The sequence below is a fragment of the Amphiprion ocellaris genome, chromosome 8 (genome assembly GCF_022539595.1).
Source record: "Amphiprion ocellaris isolate individual 3 ecotype Okinawa chromosome 8, ASM2253959v1, whole genome shotgun sequence".
Lineage (NCBI taxonomy): Eukaryota > Metazoa > Chordata > Actinopteri > Pomacentridae > Amphiprion > Amphiprion ocellaris.
In genome coordinates this window covers 30806519-30817657 of record NC_072773.1, presented here as the reverse complement: position 1 = coordinate 30817657, position 11139 = coordinate 30806519, and the positions used below count along the sequence as shown (strand labels likewise).

Sequence of the window (11139 nt, the reverse complement as noted above, 5' to 3'; positions counted from 1 at the left end):
AACGTAACTGAGAATAAATTTTAAATTTTAATTTTGTCTCATCTGTCCATAGGACATTCTCCCAGAAGCTTTGTGGCTTGTCAACATGCAGTTTGGCAAATTCCAGTCTGGCTTTTTTATGATTTGTTTTCAACAATGGTGTCCTCCTTGGTCGTCTCCCATGAAGTCCACTTTGGCTCAAACAACGACAAATGGTGCAATCTGACACTGATGTACCTTGACCTTGGAGTTATTATTATTATTATTATTATTATTATTATTATTATTATTATTATTACTATAATACTACTACTACTACTACTACTACTACTACTACTACTACTACTACTACTACTACTACTACTACTACTAATAATAATAATAATAATAATAATAATAATAATAATAACAATTATTATTATATAATAATAATTATATATAATTATAATCCTAATAATAATAATAATAATTATTATTATTATTATTATTATTATTATTATAAAAAGCCCTACCTTTTTATTATTATTATTATTATTATTATTATTATTATTATTATTATTATTCTTATTCTTATTCTTATTCTTATTATTCTTATTATTCTTATTCTTATTCTTATTCTTATTATTATTATTATTATTATTATTATTATTATTATTATTATTATTATTATTATTATTATTATTATTATTATTATTATATCAGTCATTGAGTGTAACAATCAACACAGCGGAGTGAGAGGATAACCATCTTGCATGCAGTGACACTCTCTGGCAGCAGGCGGTCCGGACGTGAACTATCTTGGCCTCAGTGAGACTCTTCGGCAGCGGGCGGGATCTAGTGATCGTGGAGTGTCGGCCGGAGTCGGGCGGGCCGGTGCACAGAGCAGCGTGGTCCATCCTGTGACTGACTGACACCCGCCGGGGAAAAAGTTACTCTGAGTTCGCGGACACACTGCCAACATGTCTGGAGATGACGAGACGCAGGAGCAGACCATCGCCGATGATCTGGTGGTCACCAAGTACAAGATGGGCGCCGAGATTGCGAATCGTAAGTGAAATGCGGCGTTCACGAGCCGTTTTTGATCTGAACACAAGTCTGAGGATCCGTCCGCTGTTAGCTAGCAGAGCCAGCTAGTCAGAGCAGACAGCAGCTGTGCCATGTGCCGCCGCAGGAGCTCAGACAGATCGTATCAGGAAGAAGGCCTTTGTTTAAAACCAGTAAAACGGGAATCTTTTACATATTTAACCGGGGATTCTCTTTCTAGTAGCCCATGTGTGTTTAACGCCATGTTGCTGTCACATTAGCCCGGTAAGCTAGGTGGCTATGTAGCTGAGCTAACTGACTAGCAAGCGTTAGCTAGCTGGGACTGCTAGCAGATAACAATGACAAGTAAAAAAGTGAGTGACAATGTGGGGCTGTTCCAGACAATATAGCCGATATTTGAGCGTTTAACGACTGCAAATTCAGATACAAACAAATAAAATTTTTGTGTAATTTTATTGAACGTTTAGTTGTTTTAAATGGTGTAATTTTAGGTCATAATTGGAGTAAGCACAAGTTAATTAACGCACTCACTTCTCTAGTATGTTGAATTACGTCAAACATAGATTATTTATTGTCCTTTAGAAGTATAAAACATAAATTCAATGTAAAGTCACCATTATGAATCGTAAGTAGCCGTTATAAATGTGTGGTTGAAGCAAAAAATTACATGCAAGCACACATGCACATAGCATCATTACCGTGAGGCCAAAATCAGAGATGTTGTAATATATATGCGTATGTTTATATCTAAGAAAGTATCAGAAGTCTGTTTTTGCAGCTGTACTTAAAGTGCATTTATCATTTTTACATTCTAAATACACATATGTCATTTTAACTTCCATTCAACCATCATGGACATTTTTTTGTCTGCCTCCACACTCATTTTACATTCATTCAGCCATAGTCCTTAAGCTTGCCCATAATTTATCTGCCACTCTGGAGACTGAACAGCTGACCCTCCTGCTATATAAAGCTTAAATGCATTTAATAAAACCATCCAAGTCAACATAACATCCAAAGTTCATTTTTAACTTATGTAATAATTAAATAATGCGTCACTTGTGCCAGGAAATCTGCTCAACTTCCTGATTAGAATATCCAAATTTCCAGTTATCCTTGATTTGTCAAACAAAAAAAGAAAGAAAAACAAATCACAGTTTAGTAAAATCTTTTAGAGGCTAGTTGTTTTTCATTCCTGTGTCCTTGCTGTGGTTTTTGTATTGTAATCGTTCTCACAGCTGATCTACTTATCTTGATAGAAGCCACCTAATTTACTGTTAGCCTTGTGCCGGTTCCAGCTGATATGCAGCTGTCAGACAGTCTGTCAAACACTGATCTCCTTTGCAAATGTAACATCAGCTTATTCAAAATTAAATGAGCCGTTCAGTGTCACTTGCTGTCAGACTCCACAAATAACTGACTGAGGCTTGAACAGTGATAGTTAATGCTGACATCACTATCTATCCGCAGTGGTGGCAGCCTGGTAATGTAATCAGGAAAAGTACCAACTATATTCAGGCTGAAATTACTAGACAAATAGCTGAGTATTCTGTCAGCAGAAATGCAACAGATGAATTCCAACTGTCACCTTTTGTGCATTTTTTGATCCAGAAAATCAACAATAGATGCTGAAAGTAAAGGTTCAGTGCTGTATACACTGTCACTGACATGACTTTTTTTTGTTTCTCTTGTCTTGCAGAGGCCCTGAAGACTGTAGTTGGAGCGGCGACGGCTGGAGTCTCTGTTCTCAGCCTCTGTGAAAAGGGAGATGCTTTCATTGCGACAGAAACTGGGAAAATCTTCAAGAAGGAAAAAGATATGAAGAAAGGTAAGGATTCGGTTGCATTTCATGAGTCACTCTCAGTGTTTCTGACTCTACGCCCCCTCATTCACTCGCACTCTCTCTCTTTCAGGTATCGCTTTTCCTACTTGTGTGTCGGTTAACAACTGTGTATGCCATCACTCCCCACTGAAGAGCGACCCAGATGTCATACTGAAGGATGGAGACCTTGTCAAAATGTGAGCTGCTAAATTTACACCTGTCCATCTTGTGCGGGATGAAATGTACTTTGTTTTATTTGCAGTGCATCTTTTCTTTACCTCATGCTGTGTTTGTGTGCAGTGATCTGGGCGTGCACGTCGATGGCTTCATCTCAAATGTGGCTCACAGCTTCATTGTTGGAGTGACCAAGGTACGTCATCGCAAGCAACAATAACCGCAGCATTAGCTAGTTAGTAATAATTTGTTAAGGCCACTACACACTGTGCGATTTTCGGCCAGATGACAGATAGCAGTCGTGAGAGAATCGTGGCGATATCTTTGGTCGTGGCTCTAAATCGGTGGTCCCACGTCGCACAGTGAGACAGGTTCAAGGACGGCCGTTGTCATGGTGACCAAAGACAAGCTGCGATAAAATTCTGACACTGTCAGAAATTTTGGGGCGATCATCTCAGTGGGACTGCTGCTGCGACCTACATCAACTAACTAACCAATAGAAATGCAGTATGAAATGATCAGCAGGACAATGACGCTAAACCTGAATAGATGATTTGCAGCGACAATGGCAAAACACATAAAAACAAGTATGTGGAATTTAAACATAGAAGACAGCCTAGTAGAGTTGTGACAGCAGAATCCCTGCCTTTTTAACGTGTCCTCCAGCTCATACCACAACCTAGATGGATGGATGGATGGATGGATGGATGGATGGATGGATGGATGGATGGATGGATGGATGGATGGATGGATGGATGGATGGATGGATGGATGGATGGATGGATGGATGGATGGATGGATAGATAGATAGATAGATAGATAGATAGATAGATAGATAGATAGATAGATAGATAGATAGATAGATAGATAGATAGATAGATAGATAGATAGATATAGCGGCGGAATTGGCCTCTCTTTCTGAGTCATGACTGTGTCCATATTCTCCTCCTCCTCCTTCTTTTGGGATTTCTCTCCAATCACATGAATGTCACAAGGGCGAGGGCTTTGTTCAAGTTTCGCTAGTTTTCCTGTGATTGTAGGTGCTCCATTTATGCTTCAGTTGTTTATTTTTCAAGGATGGACGGCGCACGCTTATGACGTTTTATTCTTCTGCATTCATGTCGACTCACGTACATCATAGTCTGCTATTCAGTTGCGTTTTCATCATGCAATCTGCGCATAACAAACTTCACATCGTGCCCAAACATTATTAGATTCATGCCGTACAGCGTAGTAAGCTGTGAACTTATGAGATTGTTAAAATCGCACAGTGTATAGAGGCCTTTAGTCTTTAACTTGTCTCTTGTGTCACTTCAGGAAAACCCGCTGACCGGTCGGAAGGCTGACGTTATCAAAGCAGCTCACCTCTGTGCCGAGGCTGCTCTCCGTCTTGTCAAACCAGGCAACCAGGTAAAGCTCTGCCACTGATATGAACATGAGGATCACTGTTTTAGACCTCATCTAATAATCAACACCGTGTCTCTTTTTATCAGAACACACAGGTCACAGAGGCCTGGAACAAGATCGCAAAATCATTCAAGTGCTCCCCCATTGAGGGTAGGTTCGTGTGAACATTTGGCATTTTGAAGCTCTTTGATTCCAGTGCTGTACAGTACGTCTTGCTTTCTGTAAGCTGGACACGCTTGACTCCTCTCATTCCTTCCATATGTTACAGGCATGCTGTCCCACCAGCTCAAACAACACGTGATTGACGGAGAGAAAACGATCATCCAAAACCCAACGGACCAGCAAAAGTGAGTCTCCTCCTGCATACGCCTGTTGTCACCGTGTTTCTCTTTAACCAGTGGATGACCTCATCACTCTGTATTTATAGAAAGGACCATGAGAAGGCTGAGTTTGAGGTGCATGAGGTGTACGCAGTGGATGTGCTCATCAGCACTGGAGAAGGGAAGGTGAGGAGAAATCTGGCAGGGATATGATTTTTTTTTTCCGCTCAAGATGGAAAATTCCATAACATCAAGGGTTTTATGTGTTTCGTGATTCAGGCGAAGGATGGAGGTCAGAGGACCACTGTTTACAAACGAGACCCCAACAAGGTGTACGGCTTGAAGATGAAGACGTCTCGGACTTTCTTCAGTGAGATGGAGAGGCGCTTCGATACGATGCCTTTCACTCTGAGGTAGGTTTTTTTTAACTTAAGATCACATTTGACTCTATGCTTTTCATTTTAAGTTTAATAAGTTCATTACTCGAGTTGCACCTTCAGACATTTTTATAGCATAACCTGATGAGGCCAATGACGATCTCTGTGTGACGCATCAAAACTAAAAGCCAAACTAAATTTCATGAATTGCATTATCCTGTTGTAGCAGCGTGACTAGTTGAACTATGAAAACTATGTCAACATTATTATTCTTTTTTTTTTTTTTTTTTTTTTTTTTTTTTTTTTAGCCTTTATTTAACCAGGTCGGTCCGTTGAGATACAATGACTTCCTTTTTAAGGGAAGCCTGGCCAAGAGAAATCGCCTACTGACGTATTTTATTTATTTATTTTTGTGACGGTTCTAATTATCTGATGTGCATCAACTAATACAGATGCAGTTAAAAGTGTAGGTATTAGAGGACCACTGCTACTATATCTTAACACATCCATAGTTTATGATTTCAACACTGAAAATTCAGTCCATGTGTGATAACTGATCTGGAGCAACAGTAAAATGTGGTTTATTGTTACTAGGCTACCCCTTACCATATTTTATTGTTCCTTTGATAATCAGAAGCAATGTTCTGTCATCTATATGCACATCCATGTCACTACAGCGAATATCCTGGTGTAAAGCCAAAAAATCTCCCCATTAACAAAACTTTATAGTGCAGAAAAACATTTTTACTTCAGGATTAGACTTTTACAGTAAAATAATATTGCACAGTGATTAAGCTCAGCACAGAATTAAGTGCAATTTGACTCTGCATGACAGCTCACCTGTCTGAAGTATAGAAAAGGGCACAAGACCATTTAAGATAAGACAAAAAAAAATGTTTTGCCACATATTGCTGAGAAACAGCAAAATGACAAAACAAATGTACTGCCTAGTAGAAAAGCAATAAAATACATAGGGTATATTTACAATTAGATCATATCAATCATGTCTCCATTTCAGGGATAATTCATAATTACAAGTTATAAATAAGATAAACTTTATTGATCCCACAGTGAGGATAGCTCATCGTTACAGCAGCTGCAAGGAGAAAGAAGTATAAAGGCAGGACAAGAAGAAACTAGAAACGCACAGTGCAAAATCGCAGAGAATATTTATATACAGAAGAAGAATTTATTTATTTAAGAAGACTATATACAGGAGGATGAGGTTGTAACAGTTAGTGCACAGAAGTGGTATGCGTATGTAAGGGGAAAAAAGTGCAGCAGTGACAGACGTAGACCAGTGACGTTTATAATGCGGCATTGTGACGTCTGACAGATGTTGGAATAAAGGATCTGCTCAAACGCTCCTTCTTCCGTTTGCCTCCATCAACTAAAACCACCTAAACCTGTCTTTAGTGCTCTCTGTGATGCTTGTGGACAGGCTGCACACCTGACTCTCTGCTGCTACACATAGCTCTTACATAATCTAATGCTGCTTTCACTTACACTTACTGTAACTTGGACATGAGTGAATTTCACCTTTCAGATCTGGGGTGGATAATGAGATGTCAGGGATGGTTGTGGCCTCCTCTCATAGGTACCGCTGCATCACTCAACTTTCGTCCTCCTAATTTTCTTTTCTTCTTTCCTCGTGTCTCCAGAGCGTTTGAGGATGAAGGCAAGGCCAGGCTGGGTGTGGTGGAGTGTGCCAAACATGAGCTGCTGCAGCCATTCACTGTGCTGCATGAGAAAGAGGGTGAGTACAACAATGAGGGATGTAATTAAGGGCTCAAGTGACCATAAAGATTGCTGAAGCGTTGTTTATATGTGACCAAAATGTTCTCACAGTTTCTGGAAGCCTTTTACTTGAATCCGTAGAAAAATGACACAGCAAAAGTAGAACTTTCCCCCAGCGTCCACTTAACTGCAAGGTCAGTCCGGCCCTGCCCTGCCAGGTTGGTGCTGCGCTCCGGTGAACTGTGCACTGGGCTCGGTTGGCTTCCCTTCGTTTAGGTTCTATGCAGACAGGAACCAAATGGAACACTTAGGGTGGTGGTTACCGTTTATTATACATCAAGGTGTCAGCAGCATGTCATTTTCCTCTCATTCACTCACTCTGGTGCCTCAAATTATGTAAGACTCATTAATCCTGAGTTCATACAAATCAAAAATGACAGCCTGTAACCATGGCAACAACATGGTACAGAGGCGGTAAAAAGAAATGTTCATTTTAATATGTAACAGAAGCACATCAGCTCCTAAGAGTTACATCCAGTTTGTCTAGAAAATGTCAAAAAAGCCAAAATACCTGTGATAATTTCTCATCCAAAGGTCTTCACTTTGTCAGTATGTATGACAAAGACAAGTCACATTTAAGAAGTTTAAGAGCTTGTTTTTGTGGGGGGGGTTGAGTATCAAAATTGGCATTTAATTTTAGGTCAGCTTAGCAGTAGTAGCTGTAGTTCATCTCACATTTATATTCTTCTGTTAAGGAAATTTAGTTGTGATATGTAACAAGAAAACTACTAGCAAGGATCAAAACCTGCCATTTTCTGCTGTTAGTAAATATGAGAATACATATCTACGCTTTCTTCCTCTAGTCTTAAGATGTATACAACAATTTGACCTGATGTCTAGATCTGAATCACTGTTGGAAACCAAAGCTGACCTATTTGGTTTTATTCAGTTGGTGTTTTGACTAATATTTAATCATGCAAACAACCACAGTTACATACACCTTCTATGCTAAGATACAGCTTGAAAAGATAATCGTGGTTTGTCCACTTACTTCACCTACTTTATGTAATACAAAGTTTGAGGATCACGTTCAGTAATTAGTTGACCTTCTTTGTCCACTAGATGTCTCTGTAGGCAAAAAGTTTTGATAGTCTACTTGATGGGAAAACAAGACTGGTAATGATGACAAGAATTTGAACAACTTAAGTGACATTTCATCTAGTGTTGTCTTCAGGTCATCATTTTCATTAGTTCAAAACTATAGTCTTTTTTTGGGACTAATTATTTGCAGAACTAACTAAGTGTTACCCTTAGCCTCAGTTCGACCAACAATAAAGTAGCAGAGAGCTGCTGCAGTGGTCCTCGACTGCCAGTGTATCGTTTGCTTTCAGTCTGTTTGCAGCTTCTGGTTTTGTTTTGTCTGTAAATAAAGGAGGTGAAAGATGTCTGAATTACTCAAATGCTAGACGGTACTGAAAGCCACCCCAAGGTTAATAATTACTTTCATTATGTCCGTACCAGAGCACAGCTGCTTGCTTGTCTTTGTGGGCTCATTTTTCACTCCAATAAAAAGTCCTGCACCTTTATGGAAACAGCACAACCATGGCTAGAGCTGTTAATATATAATGTCTAACTTATTATGCTATAAATCACGAAAAAGGTTGAATTTTGAATATGCACAACATTTTGTCCTGTAAACCGAAAGCTTTACTGCAACTCTCAAACCTCTCTTTGTTCAGGTGAGTTTGTCGCCCAGTTCAAGTTCACCGTGCTGCTCATGGCCAACGGACCTCTGCGAATCACCAACAGCCTGTTTGAGCCAGAACTCTACAAGTCTGAGCATGAGGTGGAGGACCCCGAGCTGAAGGTAAAAAGCGTTTGACGGATGGGATGTTGCATCCTCTTGCTAAAGGAGAAAGGATTAAAATAATGGGACCGCTACAGCATGCTGTTAGCTGACGTGGCATTTTCACAGCCATTATGTGTTGATGTATTGTGTGCTGTACCGTAAGAGGTCATTTTTGTCCTTTTTTTTCTCCCCCCTCTACAAAGGCTTTGCTCCAAAGCTCAGCCAGCCGTAAGACTCAGAAGAAGAAGAAAAAGAAGGTGAGTTACAGGACAGTGAAATGCTGTTTTTTTTTTTTTTTTGTGCAGAAAAGAATATTTTCCAAATGTTCTGCTCTAACCACCATCTTTTCTTTCCTAAAGGCTTCAAAGACTGTTGAGAATGCAACCGGACAGGCGATGGAGACTGAAGCTGCAGAATAGATTCTCTCTCTCCAGTAAATTGTGGCCGACATCTGATGACCCAAAGAACAGACGTCACGATTCCTTCTGTCCCAGCTGTCTGAGGCACTTGTGGGCACAGCCGCTGTGAATACCTCTGAATCTAACTGATGTCAGTCTGGGATGATGCTGCTCCTAAATTCTGCCACTCCACCTAAAAAAAAACAACAAAAAAAAAACCCACACACGTACGTCCCTAGTAAATCTTCCTGTCCTTGAGATGGCTTTATTCTCCTAACAGTGGACATGGTTCCGCTACAGAGGAGAATATTTTGTACAAGGGCATATACTCACTGGAACATTTCACCATTCGACCGACCTTGAGCCTTCCATTCATTCTCCACAATAACTGTAGTGAAAGATGTGGAAAATAAAAATGAGTTTTGACAGAGCGGCCGAGGATGACGAAGGCACAGTATTGTGTCAGTGTAACTGTGTGGCATTTAGAAAACTTCCTTAAGATCATACACCTTGAAGCCACGCCTTTGAAATGAGTGTAAACTTGTCGTGGGCATAAATGGAAACACCTCGTCTCGAACCCTGATGTCATATAACATTCACGCAATTTATAGGCATGACATCATTAGTCGTCATTACTGTTGAATTTAGCTCAGTTACGGCATTTATACTTCTCTTGCTTAGGTCTGTGCACTAGTTCATTGTGTATGCTTCTAGGCGTCTACTGTAGGTTACTCAGCTAACGATTTCTAGAACTGACATTTTACGACCTATTGCTTCGATAATGTAATGAGTGAGCAATTAATTTCTTTCTCTCAGTCATGGATGGTCTTAGCTCCTGCCAAGGGTTCAGCATTGAGTCTTCTGGTGCCACCACTGAGTCTGACAGTCTGTGTTTACATAAGAATTCCATACCTGTTAAATATATGGATGCTTTTGTAAAACAAATCCCAGTTTCAGAGACTATTTTTGGAAACATTAAAAAACCACCTGACATCATTTGTGTGCTTCTGTTTTTGGTGTATTCAGCCTGTTGTCCTGATGTGTGAAAGTGTGTTACATTATTAATCATTGCATGTCATTTATCAAGAGCCAGATCAAGGTAAGTGCATAATACGTCACAGCTGTAGCCTGAATATTAGAAATACAGACGTCATGTCTCCATAATACACCCCTAGCTCCCTATGAACTCGAGTTTTTTTTTTCATGTTTTATTTCTTGACACACTAAGGTCTAAATGAAACTGAAAACTGTTAACACATTGCTGAGAATATAATTTTCAAGCAGAAATACTGACAAAGGAAAAATTAGTGGTTTGTTGGGTGAAATGAAGCAAACTAAAATCCCAGAGTAGATTTTTCAAGTTCAGTAATACTGAACTGAATATTTCTGAGTGTTTGAACCTGCTTTTATGGTAACCTATACACCAAGCAAAATGAAACACAAAGAAAATACATATCAAAATCAGCTTTCATGGCCAAGTACATACACAACATACAAGGAATGTGATTTTGGATGTTGGTGTCACCCTAGGAATATGGAAAGAGAATAATAAAAATAAAGAAACTATAGAAAGAAGAACAATGGGAAAAATAGTGGTAATAAAAATAAATATAACACAATATATACAGATATTTACAAGCTAGAAAGGAGTATGTAAACAGTCATGCAAAAATGATAATTGCTACACGATGATACAGAGCAAAAAACAGAATGGTGTTCATAGTGAAAAAAATACTGTACAAATCAATTGGAATACTGTCTGTTGTACAGGTGTGGAGGGATGGCTCAGCTGTTTATTAGGGTGAAGGCATTGGGGAAGAAGCTGTTCTTGTGTCTGGTGGCTTTAGTGTACATGGCTCTGTAGCACCTGCCAGATGGGAGGGGGAAAATAGTTTATATTCAGGGTGAGTGGGGGCTCTAGTACATATAATAATGTATAGGGAACGTTTATTAGAGAACCAGCGCATATATGCACTGTGCAAGGACTTATTTAACTATTTGACCTGAACAATAAAAAGCTTTTCTTAAAAAT

The 11139-nt window shown here is 39.4% G+C and overlaps 1 protein-coding gene across 1 annotated transcript; it reads left to right on the top strand.

The window, feature by feature from the left end:
- Window positions 1–819: 819 nt before the first annotated feature.
- Window positions 820–10103, top strand: pa2g4b (proliferation-associated 2G4, b). The gene is made up of 13 exons (XM_023290170.3): window positions 820–1026; window positions 2723–2851; window positions 2937–3042; window positions 3146–3215; window positions 4337–4429; window positions 4513–4576; window positions 4695–4773; window positions 4854–4932; window positions 5026–5159; window positions 6785–6879; window positions 8600–8727; window positions 8913–8966; window positions 9069–10103. The coding sequence occupies exons 1-13, from the start codon at window positions 939–941 to the stop codon at window positions 9126–9128; spliced, it is 1179 nt and encodes a 392-aa protein (XP_023145938.1). The 5' UTR covers window positions 820–938; the 3' UTR covers window positions 9129–10103.
- The last annotated feature ends 1036 nt before the right edge of the window (window positions 10104–11139 follow it).